Raw genomic sequence first — 20,305 nt, 5'->3', positions numbered from 1 at the left:
ATATATCTGTTACTATTTCGTTGGAAATATATAAATGACACGAATCGGTTCTTGTTGAAATACATATAATAATTGAATAGGTTCATTCAGAAAGTTTCATTTTTGTTTTCTTTCGTATTTTACTTGTGTGCGCCATCTGTTGTAATTTTCTTCAACTAAAATATTGTCTTTAAGTTGCCACTGAGAAAGTAGAAGGGCTATTCCAATAGAGCGAGAACCTGATGCCGGATTCGGTATACATTGCTGGTTTTTCATTAGGGTAAATAATAACACTCATACTAACTATTCAATGTTCACGCATTCGCGTCCAAACATAGTTGTACTAAACTTTATAATTTGTTATGTTTTACCGAATTGTATTAAGATTTAAACTTTTATTTTATAAGATATTATAAAATAAATTCACATCTTAAAACAACAACATATTATATACAAATATATCCGTAATATGCAATTTGACTTAGAAACTATAAATATAATTTAAATCTAGATTTTATTTTATTCAAAACTAAAGAATAAAATCGAATTATTTTCTTGTTATGCCATCTTATGACGAAACGGAAGGAAGTACTTCGATAGTATCGAGTTATAAAAATTTCAATTATCACACACAATAATTACAAACACTATCGTAATTCGGACAGTCAATAAATACACAGGTAAATAAATAAACAAAATGTGAGAGCATCACGTGTACGGAACCATACAGAGATGATGATTTATCGTTGAAACTAATAGAAACTAATTGTTACAGTAAAATAATTAACTTTTCCGAATTCATTTAATTTATCTCTCATTAGGGATCGCAAAAAAGTCTGTAGTTAAATAAAATATTCAAAATATAAAAAATTAAAATTATACTTTTTTTTTCTGAGAAATAAATTGGTAAAATCAAAAAAGTCTAACGAAGTATCATTCTAAAGTATATATAGTAAGATATACTTTTACGGTAATTATTAGCAAAAGCGTAAATACTAGGGATTTATTATTTAGTTTAGAAATTTATATCGAACAATTGATAAGAAAAATTTCTTATATAAACTAAAATAAATAACACTATGTTTTTGTTTCTTCTATTTAACGATTGAATTCCTTACTTCATTTATCTAATTCTTTGTATGAGAGAAAGTGACAAAAAATATTGTAACATATAGGTATGTTACAATATTTTTTTGTCACTAGATACCATTGGCATTCAAAGAAAAGAGTACGTCGAAGTATTTTTTGTTACCAAGCCATTATTTACAGACAAACAAAGGGCGAATTTACCGCTTGATCATAAATTATCTGACAGGACTATAATAATCTAAGTTGACATCTGATATCTACATTATATCGAAATATTATTTATTTTTAATAGAATTAAAAATTGTTTTTAAAAGTTTTGGACAGGGCTAACTTGCATATAACTTTAGACCCATTTATCTGTAAAATGACAATATGGTATATTATGTGAAAAAGGCGGTAAAAAATTTAAAATAGAAAAAAATATATTTGGTGTCAACAACTCTATACAGTTACAACCTCTCTCGATCTCAAACGCGACGCAGTACGGTGCGCATGCGCTCGCCACACTATAGTTGAAAGCTGCTGTGTGCAAACGTCTACAATGAGGAGCGTGTTAGTGTGTTGTGTGATTCTAACGGTGAGTCCATTTTCAAATTAAAATTTGGAGAATTATATTATTATTTTTTTTTGTGTATTTAAACGTGGCCAGTTTAAATTTTTGATAACTTAACATAAACTTAATAGCGAAAATTTGTTACTATGACGGAGTTAATTTAAAAACCTTATCTTTTTTAAGAATAATTATTTTGTAACTAAATAAATAGTGACACCTCTGTGGTAATTTTTAAATGTAATTTTTCAACCATAGTTCAGAATCCTACTGATACGACTTTTCGAAAGTTTGAAGTATGTTCTGAGAATGCTTGTTACTCAATTTACTACTAGATGTATTTCACTGAAATTTAGTACATGGGTAGAATATAATTCGGAATAGCATATCAAAAGCCTCGAGATGACGACCTTCATGGCCTAATGGTCATCATGCAGCTACCAAGTTCGATCCCCAGTCAGGTCAACATGAAAAATGATCTTTTTCAGATTGACCTGGGTCTTGGATGTATAAGTTATAGAATATAGTATCGTTGAGTTAGTATCCCATAACACAAGTCTCGAACTTACCTTGGGGCTAGCTCCATCTGTGTGATTAGTCCCTATGTATTGATGCAATATATGTGTTATTAAATCTGATGGCACAAAATGCATAAATCCTAACTAATATTATAAATTCCGAAATGCTAGTAGTTTGTAGCTTTGGTAAACGTCATTTAATTTAGAATATGACGTGAAAAAGTGCCTGTGAAGGCCTAGTTTCTGAACAAATGATTTGATTTTGATTTTGATTTTATAAATGCGAAAGTAAGTTTGTTTGTTGCCTCTTCACGGTCTATCTACTCAACTCATCTTCTTGCAAATTTGCATACATGTATTTTGAAGTATAGAGAATGACATAGGGTACCTATTTCATCCCGGAAAAATAATTGTTACCGTGGAAAATTCACGCGGGCGAAGCCGCGGTCAACAGACTAGTATGGTATAATATTTATTAAATTAACTAAGCTACTCACGCGTGTAAAAATCTAGTTTCAAAATTAGGTTTCATTTTTATTTAAATGGAATTAACTGCTATTACTGATTAATAGTAAAAGCAGTACAAAATATATAAAATACTTTATAGAGATATGATGTGTATAGTCAATCCTTATATGTGCGTGTATATCTGTTTATATTGTTAGACATGTCATATGTTATCCCAAAATATTGGTACTATGTAACGTGTTATACATGTATTTTAATGTTAATGTATCTACTTATTTTTTATACTATATAGTTATTCATAAAGCCGGTTAAATAAAAAAAATACAATTCAATACAAAAACTCTCTTACAAGTTTTATTAACTGTAATATATTTTTTAATTTTCAATGTTTGTTGTCTTAATAATAAATTCATTGTGTGTGTAAAACCTTCACTAGTCGTAAAAGTGATGCCTTTGGGCGATTTGAATTAAATCTGTCATCAGTTTTACTAAAAGGACACGTAAGAAGAAGAAGAAAGAAAGGAACAAATTTATGGTGAGGGGTTTACGAGGTATATCCTTACAGTGTAAGGATATTTTTACCCCCTACTTTACACGAAGGGTATTTTTTAATGATTATGATGCAGAGCCCTTCTGGCACCAACACTGTTTAAATGAGGTTCTTCCATTATTTCTTCTCAGCAGTGGTCGTTCCGAAATGTTAGTAGTTTGTAGCTTTGGTAAATATTATTCAATTTAGAACATGACGTGTGCCTGTGAAAGTTTTATTTCTGAATAAATAATTTGATTTGAACAAATCTAGGTATAGCTCTAGAATAGTTACTAAAAGTAATCTAAATGAAAAATTAGTTTTATATAGTAACATTTAGTACATAAAATTGACCTGGAATTAAATTAATTAAATATATTTTGAGCTAGAAATATTTTTCTAGGGCAGAACAAAATAGGGGTCAAGCGCGAGTCGGTCTCTTGAAAAGTTTCGTGACACACGCATATTAGTCATGATAATATATAGCAAAATTTCCGCCAGCATAAAACAACTTAACAACTTAATCATAAAGTAAGTCGGTTTTGAAAATGTGCTAAAAAAATAATAGAATTTATCGCGTCGAAATTATCCACTATCCACGTTGAGACAACATTAAGCGATGCGGCGCGATACGAAGATATCAAATCTGTGATGTACCTGTGTAGCGTATGCGACCATAGTCATATCGCGTCGCTTCGCATCGCATCGCATCGAGGTTATGTAAAGATTATACATCACACGTCACAAAACTCGCATTCGTCGCTCGCCTACTAAGTCGTGATATTATCATTTTAACAAATGTATATCATTATCAATCATATCAATAGCCATAATAATTAGTTTTGGTTACATTGTTATATCACAGTGATACGATAATCCACCCAAATATTGATCTTATCTCCCTGAGATGACAATGATATTATGTGATGAATTATCAATTGGTGTTTGTAAACAAAAGTTAACACAGTTTTTTATTTGATTATAAAATGCATTAGTTCAATTATGATTGTTCTTAATTTAGACAAAGACCATTTAGCCTTAAAATAGGACCGACCAATTTCTTTTTTTTTATGTCTTATGACAGAGATTCTTTATTTTTTTACAAGCTTTTATATAGTGTCACCTGTCCAGATGTTTGCTTGTCTGTCAGTAATCAAATCTTGCAAGTTAGATTTCTCATTCTTCCAGTTGACCTACAGAGTTGAAGTTTCCCACGACGCTTCAGTTTCCAAGACAATGTATTATTATGATAAGCATGACCTGATTATTCAGCCCGGATCGGCTGAAGACGAGGGAACTGCTCAACCGTTTACAGCATGGACATGGGTTTTTATCAGTCGTTACATGCCATAAAATCTCTCTGACGACAATAAAAGCTTGTGGCGAAAATGTTTTTTTTGTAAAAAACTAGTTTATATTTTGTTACCTAATATAGTTTGGCTTTTTTTTATGACCCACACAAATTAGCCAGTAACGATATCAAATTATTCGTATGTTATGATTTAAAAAAAATATGTCATGGTATATAATTAGCATAAAATATTGGTATTTTCACCACACGTGGTCAATCCCTTGTGGTCTATTAGTGAATACCAAATAAGGAAGGGAAAAGACGTAAAATTCTTTTATAGCAATAAACTACCAACTTAAAACGGTACGTAACATCAACTTATGTATATTCAGATGTTTTTTCTCGTTAACACTGCGTTCACATTGCACTATGTAATTGCAAATAAATGCACTTGCTTGAGCCAACGTGCATTCTATCACGCCAATTTGTATGCACTCTTGAGCTGCCTCTGTTAATTTCCAGAATGATTTGCGAAGAGATCAAGTACCTGATGGATTTATACTGATGAAAGTCTAATGAAATATCTATTTTATCAACCAATTGTTTCAGGTGAAGAAAAACATTGTGAAGAAACCTAAACACTGGTTGACAAATCAAATCAAATCATTCATTCAGGAATTAGACCTTCACAGGCACTTTTTCTTGTCAATTTTTATATTTATAGTTATTACTCACAAGCTACAAACTACTGGCAGTCCGGAACGACCACTGCTGAGAAGAAATGCCGATAGAAACTCATTTGAACGGTGTTGGTCCCTATCATGCCAGAAGAGCTTACCATTACTGTTTCTTACTATGTTTTTTTCTAATAATATATAAAAGTACATAATGTACATAGTCAAAACTGTGACTGTTCTATTCAATACTCTGTACGCTTGTGTAGACGGCAGTAGATAGTCGTAAAAGTCATATCAGATGACTATAGGTGACTTGAATAAAATCTTATTAGTAATACTTAGCAATAACATATACACATACAAGAAAGATGACTGGATTAAAAAATGATGAAACGAGCGAGGTCTATCGGCAAAAATACATTTTTTGTATGTATGTATGTATGTATATATACATATATATACATATATATATATATATATATATATATATATATATATATATATATATATATATATATATATATATATATATATATATATATATATATATATATATATATATATATATATATATATATATATATATATATATATATACGTTATATATGTATGTATATATACATATATATATATATATATATATGTATGTATGTATGTATGTATGTATGTATGTATGTGTGTATGTGAGTATGCATGTTTGTAACGCGATAATTTCGAAACGTTGTCCTGGTTTTGATGAAATTTAAATGGTATGTAGGATCTATCAATAGAATATAAAAGAACTAGTAGCTTTAAATTTCGTGTCTTTCGAATCATAATTACACAAAAAATATATCCGTTATGTTATGGAACGACTACTAAACAGTGACATTACATCTAAACCACATTAATTCCATCAAGAAACTAACGGTTATACAGACAGACGCGGAAATTCATTTTATAATTACGACAGTTTATGTAAAAGCACGGGATTTGATTCAAGTATACTCGTTCTTTACGGAACAGACAAAATAAAATACTTTTGAGTTAAAAATTAGATAATATATTTTTTCTTGTTAATACAAATTGGTAGGTAGATTGGAATTGAATCGAATGACAGGAATGCAAATACAAAAACTAGATTTGTAGTGCGCGCGCAGGAATCAAATTTAAATTATCGTGTTCAATAGCCATTGGCTGCTACGCGAGGGTTCGCGGGCGGGACGTGCCTAGTGGTGTGGTGTACTGGCGTAGACAATATTTCTACAATAAATTGTCACTATTCTTTGTAATCGTACGATATTAAATTTAAATGGTGACCAGTAAATGGCCAATCCAACATATCCTGTCAGGCCTCATTACAATCCTCAACTGTGTAATTAGACTAGATATTTGTGTTAAAAAAATCGTAAATATGACTTGTTAAGGTTATGACTATGACTGCGCTGGTTAAGTTTAATGTCAAAGTAAGCTGGTGCTACTCACCCTAAGGTCTGCAAATCGAATGAGTATGGACTGAGGTCTTACAAGACAATTTATATATTTTTTTCTTTTGAGGGTCTTTAAACGATGTTACTGAGTATCATTTTGTAAAAACAAATTTTTTTGACACCTATACAATCTCCTATATCAATGTCGCATGCTAGATAACCAGTTCCTATGTCTATCTCGTTATTTACCTCTAAAACAAGCAATATACCAGATGTCTGTCCGTGTTTGCGACTTTCTTTCACCAATTGCCTGTTGCTTATTTAATTTTCATCAATTCTCCTTGTCAAAATCAAATCATTTATTCATAAATTAGGCCTTCACAGGCAGTTTATCACGTCATATTCTAAATGAAATTATATTTACCAAAGCTACAAACTACTAGCATTTCGGAACGACCGCTGCTGAGAAGAAATGACGAAAGAAACTCATTCAAACAGGGTTGGTCCCTATTATGCTAGAAGGGCTTACTATTTTTTAAATATAAATTTATGTATATTTTTTTATCAGTAATATAACAATGCAAGTACACAATAAAGTACATGGTCAAAAGGTATACTGAAACATATTATGATTGTGATCAAGTGCTGATGAAAGAAAAACATATAAATTATCGAATGATTTGACATTACTTTTTAAAATAACGCCATTTTAGATGAACGTCTACCCCTAAATATGCATGCTGATGATTTTTTAGTTCTTTATTGACACTATAAACTTTGTATTAATACTTTTGTGAATAGTATTTTTAGATCGGTTAAAACATTTTCAGCCAGTCAAATCTTTCCACCAAATAGAAAATGTATTTATTTATACATTTGGAAAACTAACTGTTATATAGAAAAACAATATAATGTAACTTAACTACTTATTACAAAAACCAATCAAGTTTCCACTAATTACTAAAATGCGGCGAAATATATCTGTATATTTTAAGGTGTTTTGAGAAAACTGTCTCTTATTGTATTACAGAAAATATCAATTACGGCCTTCCTCCATTCATAACGTTTAATGTTGATTTCTACAAATTTCACTGTAGTATTAAATTCCTTAAAAGAGAAATTACGTTCTGTGAGTGATGTGGCCCCGATACGGTCAACTGGCTAATATTTCTCAATTAGCGATATTTTTAAGCGAATTTTATTAGATTTTATTCGGAAATATTTACTTCCTTCCTATTAAAATCTTCTTCTTCTTCATAGTAGTATTTTTCATGACTGATGGTCGTGGTCATTACATGAAACGAAATACACGTAAGAACTTTCTTGGCATTATAAATGGAGTAGTTCGCCATTGCCTTCTCCATTTCATACACAAGTTAATAATCAACAAGTGTACAGGTTTTCTCACGATGTTTTTCCTTGACCGGAAGCAAGTGGTGATCTATGGAAACTAGTATACATGAGTCAGAACTCATGTGGCACGAGTAGGATTCGAACCTGGGACTTCGATCCTCAGGCGCGGGTCTTCGCTTTATTAAAATCTATAAATGTGAAAATACGTAATTTTTTTTTTTTGTAAATCGCTCCAAATTTATAAATCCGTATTTATCAGCAAGTCCATAGCTGAGAAGAAATCCCAGAAGAAACTTATTGAAACATAGGAAGACACACACAAAATGAATAGTTCAAAATAGAGAGAGACAGAAAAATAGAACTATTTCTCTGTCTCTCTCTATTTTGAACCGTTGAGCGCGGGAGCCCAGGTCCACTACTTTTTCATCTCACTTCGCACGATCGTCGGTGATTTACTTAAAATCAATTGTGTCAATTGAAGCGGTGGTGGTGTAATGGTTAAGACCCCCGGCTGTGGATCCAAAGGTCCCAGGTTCGAACCCTACTCGTGCCACATGAGTTTGTATACCAATCTAACTCATGTATAGTAGTTTTCATCGACCACCACTTGCTTCCGGTGAAGGAAAACATCGTGAGGAAACCTGCACACTGGTTGATTCTTATTAACTTGTGTGTGAAATGGAGAAGGCAATGGCAAACCACTCCATTAATAATGCCAAGAAAGTTGTTGTGTGCGTTTCATTCCACGTAATAACCACGACCCTCAGCCATGAGGAATACGACTACGAAGAAGAAATGTATCAACAACCATTGCCACATGCCTAACTGTACAATAATCTATGGTATTCACATTCACACTTTCTATCGGTGAAAATCGAAACATACCGATTTTACGGTGTACTGCCCGTTAGTCGGTTATTACCGATGTTTGTTAATCGATTCGATCGGAAATCGATATGTTTTTCGTATTCATTACATGGTACGGCTAATTGTCATATTATGTGAGCATTGTGTAATAATTTCCATTGATTCTAAACGAGGTCAGTTCTGGGGGTATTTTATATATCTAATTTAGGAATAGAAGTACATTATGTGCTGAGTTTTATTAATTTTTTTAGTATATTTTTCTAGTATTGTATTAGGTATACAAAGTTCTGTAGTATTTAGTCCGGTGATTCTCCAAATACTCGTAAGATTTTATAAGCACATGTTGTGCTGTGATAGGTAACAATGGAATTTCCATAGGAGGTTAACGTCAGGTGGGCAGCCGGCGGGTGGGCAGCCGGTCGGTAAAATCAGATCACATTTTAAGTTTTATTAAGTACTATACAATTATTTGTAGACAGTACAAATTTCTCTTTACATAAAAATGTATTATTTCTTTTGAATGCTCATCATTGCTATAAAGATCAAAACCATAGATAAATATTGTCAACCATAGATAAATGTCAAAACATTTGTAAAAGTGAAAAATTGCAAGAGTAGTCATTTCGCTTTCTATAAAAAAATGACATATGCGTGTGTATGTTAAAACCCAAAACACATAGTTTAAGGTCAATGGGTTAGCGACTAAACAAAAATTCACCACAGCCACAACGATTGCCAAAAATAATTTCGTGTCTATAAAACTTGTACGTGATTACGGTTAAGTCAAAAATTTTCGAATCTTATTGTAGTGGAATACCTCAAAAAGAAAGTTCTGTCAATGGTACATTATATTGCACTTTAAAGAAATATATGGACTCAGTAGAAGAATGAGATTCTGAAAAGGCTTTTGTTATTTAGTCTTTGAATAAAACTGTTTTCCAATATTACGTCAGCTCCACACTGTCGCCGATCACAGACACGCCGACGCGAATGCGGGAACATTGCGTAGTTTGTATGAGTGCTTTTATTTACCGCAATGAAAAACCACCAATGTATACCGAATCCGCCAAAGATCGGCGAACAGTTTGGCGATAGTGTGAAGACAGCATTAAAAAAAAAATTCGATATTGTTAAGAGTCACTTTATACTATAATCATTATATTAAGCCTTATTTTTATTATATAAATATTTATTGACAAGAAAATAGTTTACTTTATAGCTTTATGACGTAAAATATTCAGTATGTATTCATACGATGTTTTATCGGAATTTATGATGCGTGCAATGCAAAGGAAGACAATAATATTTATTAGACGAAAAATATATTTTACACTCTTATAATAATAAGATAGCACTTGAGGAGGGAGCACTTGACGGAGGTGCGATTAAAATCAGCTGTCCAACTTAAACATTAACATTTTCGTCATAGATTCCTCATGACTGCGGGTCGTGGTCATTACGTTAAATGAAACACACACAAAAACTTTCTTGGCACTATTAATGGAGTGAATGCCTTACCAATTTCACGCACAAGTTCATAATCAATCAGGTGGTTGATGAAGAATACTAGGTATATATGAGTCAGATTGGTACACAAACTCATGTGGCACGAGTAGGATTCGAACTTGGGCCCTTTCGATCCACAGATGGATCTCTTTAACTATTACACCACCGCCGCTCCAACTTTTACTTACATAAGTTTTTAACAAAAAGGCGACTAGCTAAATTCAAACTTTAGTAAATTCTATAACTTTTTTGATTCCATATTAATTCGATGACAGCTTAAAAGTAACATACGTACATTAAACCTATTATCGTGCCACTACTTAATATAGCAATGAAAGTTAGAATTGATTTGTGACAAGAAGCATTATCAAATACTAAATCCTACATATCTAAACTTAAGTAAGTTGTGCGGTTAAGTGGGTTTAATCCCAGCAGTAAACAAAAGTGTGAGGAAAGTATAATACTCTAGACAAATCACCTTGCTCTCATTATGTGTCATTACGACAGTGACACTATGGAAAACGTCGCGCGCGCATACGTTATTAGCAATCGAAAGTGATCAAAGAATTTAGTATAGACAATAGATGTGTTCATTTGTTATTACATCAGACCATACTGATGACACTTCAATTACCAAGACATTTAATTAATTATGTACGCTATCGCATTGGAGTGTCTCAGTAATAATAATGTATGAATTGAATAAATAGAAATAAATATTCATGACAAAAATCGCTTTCGCCTGGGTCTGCCCGCGTGAATTTCCCACGGGAGCAGTTATTTTACCGGAATTAAAAGTGCTCATGTTCTTTTTCGTACTACAAACGATATGTATGCGAAATTTCAAGAAGATTGGTTGAGTATATAAAGCATAAGATCGGATTATAATCCTAAATATTTACGATGCTGCGTTTTGATTATGTAAGTTTATTGAATAAAATTCGACCAATTTTTCCTCACTTCTTCAAGTGTAAATTATGTTACGCACTCCGGATACATAAATAAATATATCAATGTGAATTTACACATGATTTATTATTAAATATAACAACAGCAGCCATGTTAGTAGAATTAAATGTGAAAGTAATATCTCTGTTACGCTTTCATGCTTATAGCACTGAATAGATTTCAATTGAACTTGGCAAGAATGTAAAAAAGTATTACGTATAAATATTTAGACTTTATCTGTGGCCTAAAATAGAGTCTAGTAATTCATTCAGGGCCGCACTTAATACTCAAGATTCAACCCAAACGTAGAGCATATTTATTAAACATTCGATCTTCTTAATCGATTTACATGAACATAATTCGCCTATAGGACTCTAAAGATTGTACTAAATAGTAACAGAACCCAAAAAACGTGTCTATACTGTTACAAAAGGGTAATATTTGTCAAAATTCGCGCAGTAAGTAAACTTGTGACTTAACATTGTTTAATGGAAAACTAAAATACTTTCTAATAAAATACTTTAATTAGTGTAGCTTAATGCGTAGATTCCTTTTTTACATTTCGATAGTAAATAAAATAAATTGATAAAAATGTAATTTGCGACGCTCAATACAAATCACAATGACTATTTACTATATGGTGTTTTATGTAGGAAACGTATTAAGGACCTTCAAGTCTTTAACCATTACTTCACAGAGGTCGTCGAAGATGAAAGTATTGAAGGTGGTGAGGTCACACTATTCAATATCGCTTTCAACCACGTTACTGATGATTTTGAAAGTTTTTGATTGATAAAATATGCGATAATACACGGTTACAACAATAAAGTCGTCACACAGCATTGTGTAACTGTTGATCAAAAGAATCTTAATGAAGACATTGCCATTTTGTGCTCGTGCCAGCTATCATTGTTAACATCAGGTATTATGGAGTTCAATTTACGTTTAAAATACTCATACTTTTATTTTAGCATTTGTGAAATTAGAAATATAAAAAACCAATATAATAATTTTATTTATATTTCGTAAATATACATATTACGACCTATTTGGTGGCGCAGTGGTAAAGTGCTTGCCACTGAACCGAGAGGTCCCGGGTTCGTTCCCCGGTCGGGTCACGTTGGAAAATGATCTTTTTCTGATTATCCCGGTTCTTGGATGTTTATCTATATAAGTATTTGTTATAAAATATATTATCGTTGAGTTAGTACCCCGTAACACAAGTCTCGAACTTACTTTGGGGCTAGCTCGATCTGTGTGATTTGTCTTAATATATTTATTACAGAATAAGAGCCTTCGATATTATGTTTTATCTTTTCTTTTAACAACGAGGGAAAAATAAAGCGTCGGAACCCAGGATTCACTTATACAGTCAACAGCACGTCAACCTACCACAACTCATTGCAAACTCGCCTCTATTACTGCGCCATAGAGGGTCATGCAGGGTAACATGATGTGCTGTTAACGGTACACAGCTGAAATTAAACGGTTCACGTCACATAAATGTCAAAAGATCACGTCACGTGAAGTAACTAACACATAAAATGGGAATAAGTGGTCTCCTTATTGTTTTTACAACGTGGTTGTCACGATTCCACCGCCGCTGCTTTAGATATGGAATGGTTTCTAAACAGCGCGCACGCATCTTACTAAATCAAATAGGAGAAAACTGTTGTAATTATTACGATCGCTGTCAGATCATGCGATATTTGTTTTTAAACATTGCTTAATACCTCTAAAAAATATAAATAGAAGTACCTACACTTCTATACTTTAGCTAATATTTTCTATAGCTTATTTTTATATAGGTGGTTTTATGAGGGTGAAGAATTCGCACATTAACAGTAACCTTTTATTTTGTCTATGACATAGCCAATGAGCTCCAGGAGTGCCACCTGCGCTGGTATGGCCAAGTCTTGTGTAAACTGACAAATTACATAGGAAACGAATGTCTACCCTTGCCGTTTCCGTCTGGTCTGGTGACAAACCCAAAAAATGATGGCTTGATATCGTCAAGAAGGATATGCGTGACAAAAGTCTTTAAATCAAGGATGGCGTAGGAAATGTAGATGAAAAAGAAGTGAAGACTAGACTCTACTCGACTCGACGCTTAAAGGTCGAACTAACCCGATAGAGATATTGGTACTGCTAATAGCACCATTGTATCATGGGAAAGAAGGGAGATAAGGAAGAGAAGAAAGGGATCTTAGAAATTATACATTTCATTTATTTAATGTATTTTTTTTTTTATTTCAGATCACAATATCCGCTTCGTGTTTCACAAGAAAATCTCACCCAATTAAAGCAACACAGATAAGATGCAATAAGAAATTAATGAAACGAGATGCAGTAGTATTATTAGATACTCCACCTTTAGATATAGACCCAGTTTATAAAATACATCCTATAATAGCATTCAGACGGCTATCAAGATCTAGGTTGACACCCCGGCCTATACAGTCTCCAAGAGTTCACAAGTCAACAAAGAAATACAGGAAACCAATCAAACCAAATCATACCCCGAACAAGGCTTATAGGAAAAGAGTAAAATCTAAATATTACAGGAAAAGGGTGCTTGCAAAAAACAAAAACTACCCACCGAAACACATACCACATTATTCAATTTACCAAAGTGAAGGATTTGGTGAGCCACCGTCAGATTTAAAATCGTACAGTAAAAATCAAGCATACGAAACACGCCAAAAACCTTATAAAGAAGTTACAGATTCGTACGGAGAGCCAATAAAATCAAGCAATATTGATCATTATCCACCAATCCAGCACAATCAATTCCATAAAGAACCAGATTTAAGGCCAGGTGTAGGCTCTTGGCAAGAGTACGAGCAGCCAAATGATAATGCGTACGCATTTTCCAAGAAATTCCCTGAACAAAAGAAACCAGGGACATTCGAAATTCCAGATATCGATGATGAGGAAGATATGAAATTGGACAACAGTTATTATTATTATTGGTTACAAGATAAACCAAGTTTCAATATGGAACAGAGTAAACTTGTAAGGATGCCATGGAAAGTAACAAAAAGGATAAGGGAAGATGATGATCTTCTAGTTGGTGGCCAATACGCTGAACCTCCAGGAAGATATGTACCGAAATTTCAACCCAGTGCTCCAATGATTGATAACGATGACGATTTTTCACCTCCACGAAGAGTTAATCCTGATGCTGCCCAATCAGCTACTATATCTCCATATGTCAATTACAAACATAGTAACATGGCGTTCAGTCCACAAAATTTGAATGACGCATTTAGTATAGTAGAAAAATAGTATAAGTATTGATAAGTAATAATTGTAAGGTTAGTTTTGTTCCTTGTATTCATCTGCATTTCTCGCATTTTTATGTAATTTTTTGCTCAAATTTTAAACATTATTTAGTACCTACTTTAACATGTTCAAATTCGTCGGAAATGACTGTATAATAATATCGATAGCTTTTAACAACAGAATTTTAATTTAGATCTTAGTAGAACAAGTTATTTTTGAATAGATATGGATGTGGCACAGTCATAAAGCAACACCGTACCGTAACGGAAGCCCCGTGTTGCTCTATGGGCACAGTGTACATTGTTTTCAATTTTGTCAGCATTATACCTAATGAAAAATGTGAAATAATTGCGCTGTGTGTGACATCGAGACAGATTAATATTCTTACATTTTGTTTGACCGTCAAAAAAGAGCTGAATATTGATAACTTTTAAGCCGTCGCGGTAGCACAAGGGAATCAACAAAACAACATCATGATTCCTCCTTAATTAGGTCTGTTATGCACGATAAAAATTACTTTGCAAATTTACTACGAGACAACGCTTCGAAAATTCTAAGTAGAACAAAATTTTATTCCATGTAAGAATGAGGACTTTGGAGATAACAATCATATTAATTCTGTTGAATAAGTATTTATTCCATTTTTAAACTATAATTCGAATTTCACATGTAAGTCCAATCGCATACTATATTTGTATGAATTACGACATGTACAAAGTTTTATAACTTATTTATACGTTTCTATATTTATCATTTGGTTAGACAAACTTGTGTTGTGCAATGTGTAATTAATATTAATTAATTTTGATAAGGTGTAAAGTATTGCCCACATTAGGTTAAGGCAAATAAAATTAATTAAAGAGATTGCATTTTTCATTAGAGTTACTTATGAAACAGCAACCTAGCTGGACTGGTAAACTGATCTACTACTACTTTTCTCTTCATAGAAGTTAAGACAAGAATTGACAGACCTTAATATAGTTTAACCGTCTACAGACAAAGCATTTGAACAATACCCTGTTTTATCACCGTTATACTATGACGAAGGTTTGAAAATATTGGTTCATCGGTCTACTTGTCTTAATGGTTATTTGGCATACTTGTCCAAACAGACAAACAAAAAAAATCTAGATTAGATCAAAATCTGGTCAGCTGCTATGACGGACAGATATCTATGTCTCTCTACGTTAAACTATAACTCCTGTCTCGGGGGTTTGAAAAATGTACTGACAGATAATATTTTCAAATGTAAGGTAAGCAGAAAGTTGAATTATATTTACATACATACTGCTATATACTTATAGCAATATAGAGAGTGAGTGTGGAGCAAGCATGCTGGTCAATGGCGAGGTAAAATTAACTAAAATAAAACATTAAGAAATTCTAACATTATATTTAACAGCAGCTTAAACAAATGTAATTCTATCAAAATCTAAACGACACATCTGAATGTAACGTAATTATCAAACTAGAGTAAATCACATTAATCTAAAATCATTACAATCCGCGAAATATTCACAGTAATCGGAAAAATGGCGATAACGAAGAATTTGTATTCAAAACTGCTTGCTTAGTCGAGTATACAGACAGGACATTTGCTGTTAGGTTAATTTATGAGTCGGTTGAAACATGAAGAATATCTCAAATCATCACCAAGTCATTGACATCACATTCGGAAAAAAAAACCTTGTTAGAACGTGACAACAATATTCGACTCAAAGATTGACAATAACAACCGCATTTTCCATCTAACTCAAAAACAAAGTTTAGACAACTTGATAGAATAAATATTTCAATTGCATTCGTATACTAGGTACTATTCGTAAACTGAACTACAGTTTATATCTCCAACATAATTATCATGTAAATTTCACACATACAACTATATTAGTCAATAAAACATCAAGTCTGTATAACCGTACGTGCGTCTTGTCATAGCTAAACAAAATAACCAAATACGTTTTGGCTTAAAACGAAGCGTAAAAATAGTTTTATCTAGGGCCAAAATTTATCAAATTGCTTACAACAACGAGCACTATTGAACCTTACCTACTTTCTATCGTATTTTGTACTTTACTAATGTGTTTTTTCTTTCGGGCATTGCCGCAAGCTGCTCTTGCGGCTTCGCAAGCTGTGTGGGCTGCCTGCCTCGTGGCCGAGCACTCGGCGCACGCGCATTGCAGCTTGTGTTGTAGGTGAGCTAATCTAGCTCTGGCTTCAGACAGATTGTGACATTTCTCCTGGAGTCCTATCTTCGTCTTCTCTAAGACTGAGTGAGCTGACTTCTCCAACTGGCAGGCCAGCTGTGTAGCTTGGATCATAAGTTTGTGCTGCAAGTGAAATTTCTTTAATAAACTACGGTTATATTCATAGATCATCATTAGTAGTAGCGTGGTCAAATAAATATGCGGTTTAAAATTATGGCACACACATACTTGACGTGAATTTGACCCAGCGTCTTACATTCTGATGTATTACTATTGTATTGCCTGGTGTTAGCGAATGTGTTTTGAAGGAGAGCTTCAGAAAAGAGAGGAGGGACGATGATAATTATTACTACTGTTAATAAATTTCATCTTTCACACAGACTGACTAAAAACCTTGCATCCAGTATTTATGGAGTAATTTATTCCAAAACAAAGTAAATAATGTTGTAGATCGGAAAGTTTCAGGTTTAAATCCAACACGTGTCAAATCATTTTATATGCCAATCTGACCAATGTATTAATTAAGAAGTTTACAATGTACAGCAGTGTGTAAGCATCTGGAGATCTACCAGATGCTAACATTGCTGTACATTGTTTGTCAGGATATAAAACTTAATAGTTATCAAGGTCACACGTCAGTATTCAGAGGCCCGCTACGAAAAACGGATCCTTTAAGATGAAGTGGATTTTACAACTTACTAGGATGCATACATCCTGTCTATCCTATCCATCATATACACTAAAAGCTAAATTAAAATACAGAAGACGCAAATTTCATTCCAAAGCCAATTCTGTTTGCGTAAAAACGTACCGTAATGTACTGTTATTATGGTTATATTACATATAATTTAAACTATAGTACCTACTGTTGCTAGAAACAAATAAAACAATGGAAATGGTATTAAGTTTATTTTGATTGAATAAACATTGACACAACGTCCATCATTCTAATGGCATTTTCGAGCATTTCCACTTCCTTTACAATAACATGTAGATTTAAAAGTTTTGTATGCAGCCGGAATACATCCTAGAAATAGCACGGCCGCCACAATACCGACGCCAGATATACAAACCATTGCTTTTCCTAGGTTTGCTTTATTCTTCCAAATATCGTCAGGGTTAGCCCTTGGGACAAAAGAAAACAAAGTTTTACATAAAGTCCATCTGAGACTTAAGGCTCTTCAACAATTAGAACCAAATACTGAACCGTTTTTAAACTTGAATTAAAGTGATGTAAACATAAATATTTGGACTGTGTAAAACTTTGATTTCTCATGCATCCGGTCGAAATTGTTGAAGACCAAATTCAAATAGGAACCAATCAAAGTAAAATTTTGAAAATTTGTGATAAATACTGGCAAAAAAATATAGAGTCAGTTCAAAGTCAAAAATACAAATGTTGTTTTTCAAAATTTTTAAATGTCTGCCAAAAGTAGCTATTGGCGTCAACAGTAACTCAAATCATGTTAAACATAAACGCCTTTTTGATTTATTGATTTAAAACTTAATTGAAATCAACTGGATAATTAAAAAAGGACAAGGACTCTGTTTTGTACTTTACGACTTATAATTAGACACGGGTTTAATCAACTGAACTTTGAATACAAACATACAAGCTTTTATTATCACAGAAATCACACAGAATTCCACAGAATCTAGTGTATCATTCCAGAATTTATGATGTCCCTTCAAAAATTTCAATATTCAATTCACAAAGATCCTCACAAGATTTTGAGATATCCATGGCCCAAAATAAAACGAAGCTTGGAAGGATGGAAGAGAGGCTTTCGCCCAATTGGGAGACATAAAAAATGGCTATTACATAAAAATAAGGTAGGCTTATTCCATCCCGCAGTGGGGATTATCAAAAGTGCGAATGATGATGATGAAGCTACAGTATTAGCAATTAGTTACCTGTGTGGTTGCCTGTTGGGCCGCTTGCACCGCAGCAGCGACTGTACCCTGTTGCTGCCTCACAGCTCCGGTGTTTTCAGCGACGACCGCTTCAGCTTCCTTCACTTCTTGTTGTAGTTGTTCCACCACTGACTGCTTACCAGCAAGCGCTGCTTCAGCTGCCTTCGCTGCTTGAAGCGCTTTCTCTGCTAATTGAGTTTTAACCTGAAATACGTTATGTGCTCCTCAATCATTTTTATCTGCTATTCGTGTTTTTAGTTCGCTATATCTCTCTCGTCGTCACGTGTTCAAAGTGTAATGACTCCCAAGAAGCTGACCGCCTATCTGACGTCGTCGTTCTTCCTTGGGAATACTTTTGTTGCCTTTCAGCTGCCAAGGTAACTGTACACTTTAGTCGCCTAGTAAGATATCAGACACGGAAAGATATTAAATGGTCATCAGAATAATGTTATTTTCATGAATTATTACTACGGCAGCGACCCAACAGCTCTGATGTTTTCGATCTCAGAAAGCGTTGAAGTTTTATTAGCATTGCCTTATTAATACAATTTCAAACAATTTACGACTTCCACTTAATCAATGGACGAGAGGCTGCGTCACAAATAAGACTTCATTAATGTTAAAGGCTTTTACATTGACAATAACGTTTCCCTGAAATTGTGCAAGAAAAAAATAATGCTAAGAAAATTAATATTTTTTAAGATAATCTTCCTAGTAGAATCATGTAAGCAAAATTTCGTGAAAACATTTTTGCTATTTAAAATAAAATGCTTACAAATCTATCTAAAACTCTTTACTTTAAACGATAAAGGTACCTGATATAATCGGTATTTTATTATCTTATCATACATGTACATTTTTTTGATAGTTTTGGGATAATTAACTATTAGACGAATGTCAATGAATTTTATAGAATGGATAAAATGAAACTTGGAATAACGTGGAACCTCGGAACGTGGAGATAAAATAACAATACAATCTGGCTAATGTAAAGTATTAGTCATAGATCACTAAGTAACTACTTCCTTCCGTTGAAGGAAAATATCTTGAGGAAGCTTACACATTGGTCGACTATTTATTTCACGAGTACGCGTATGACGATTTGCTACTAGATGGCAGTAAATAATTATAAAAGACATGTCCAATAAGAACAATTATAAGAGAAAATCTGACAGCAGTGTTAACAACAACACTCGATAAGAAAGTAGTACCATACAGTATAATAATAAAAAATCTAACCATGTGAGCTGCCTGCGCTCCAGCTGCGTTCTGGGCTGCCTGGGCTGCCTTAGCCTCGGCCGCTGCCTTCTGGGCTATACTGGTCACACACTTCCCTTTACAGTCTCTTTGCGCTTGCCTCGGCTTCGCCTGATTGTGCTCCAACTGCTGTGTCAGCGGCGATAATTGCTGCGACAACTGTGTCTCTAACGCCCTCTTGTCCGGGAACCCCCACACTGACACTGTCAGCAACAAACACACCAATAGTCTCATTTAAACTAACTTTCTCTTCTACGTTCTTACAATGGCAGTAATCTGCCAAGTGATCGAAGTAACCTACTTAAGCTACATTTAAGTTTTTTTAGATTAGAATGGTGGACAGAATTTTGCTAAAGAGTTTTGAAACAATTCACGATCTACTTGATGACAGCTGACGTTGTCGTATTCTGATTTAGAAAAAGATATGCGCTTTGAATGAGTTTTCACTGCGATTCAGC

At 33.3% G+C, this 20,305-nt stretch overlaps 2 protein-coding genes across 2 annotated transcripts; one reads left to right on the top strand and one right to left on the bottom strand.

The window, feature by feature from the left end:
* Positions 1–1,548: 1,548 nt before the first annotated feature.
* LOC128678355 (uncharacterized) lies at positions 1,549–15,327 on the top strand. The gene is made up of 2 exons (XM_053759826.1): positions 1,549–1,645; positions 13,441–15,327. Exons 1-2 carry the CDS (start codon positions 1,610–1,612, stop codon positions 14,470–14,472), a joined length of 1,068 nt encoding a protein of 355 aa, XP_053615801.1. The 5' UTR covers positions 1,549–1,609; the 3' UTR covers positions 14,473–15,327.
* A 520-nt stretch (positions 15,328–15,847) lies between these two features.
* Positions 15,848–20,244, bottom strand: LOC128678356 (uncharacterized). Its single transcript, XM_053759827.1, has 3 exons — positions 19,830–20,244; positions 18,591–18,794; positions 15,848–16,799 (listed from the first exon to the last, which is right to left on the bottom strand). The coding sequence occupies exons 1-3, from the start codon at positions 20,079–20,081 to the stop codon at positions 16,515–16,517; spliced, it is 741 nt and encodes a 246-aa protein (XP_053615802.1). The 5' UTR covers positions 20,082–20,244; the 3' UTR covers positions 15,848–16,514.
* Positions 20,245–20,305: the final 61 nt, after the last annotated feature.

This window comes from Plodia interpunctella, chromosome 19, assembly GCF_027563975.2.
Source record: "Plodia interpunctella isolate USDA-ARS_2022_Savannah chromosome 19, ilPloInte3.2, whole genome shotgun sequence".
Lineage (NCBI taxonomy): Eukaryota > Metazoa > Arthropoda > Insecta > Lepidoptera > Pyralidae > Plodia > Plodia interpunctella.
The sequence above is the reverse complement of the archived record's forward strand: the minus strand, read 5'-3'. Positions and strand labels throughout refer to the sequence as shown.

Coding starts and splice junctions, on each gene's coding strand:
- LOC128678356 (XM_053759827.1), bottom strand. CDS start 20,081: ATGAGACTATTGGTGTGTTTGTTGCTGACAGTGTCAGTGTGGGGGTTC. Junction 18,795..19,829: donor GAGCGCAGGCAGCTCACATG/GTTAGATTTTTT, acceptor AACGTATTTCAG/GTTAAAACTCAATTAGCAGA. Junction 16,800..18,590: donor CCCAACAGGCAACCACACAG/GTAACTAATTGC, acceptor TTTCACTTGCAG/CACAAACTTATGATCCAAGC.
- LOC128678355 (XM_053759826.1), top strand. CDS start 1,610: ATGAGGAGCGTGTTAGTGTGTTGTGTGATTCTAACG. Junction 1,646..13,440: donor TGTGTTGTGTGATTCTAACG/GTGAGTCCATTT, acceptor TTTTTATTTCAG/ATCACAATATCCGCTTCGTG.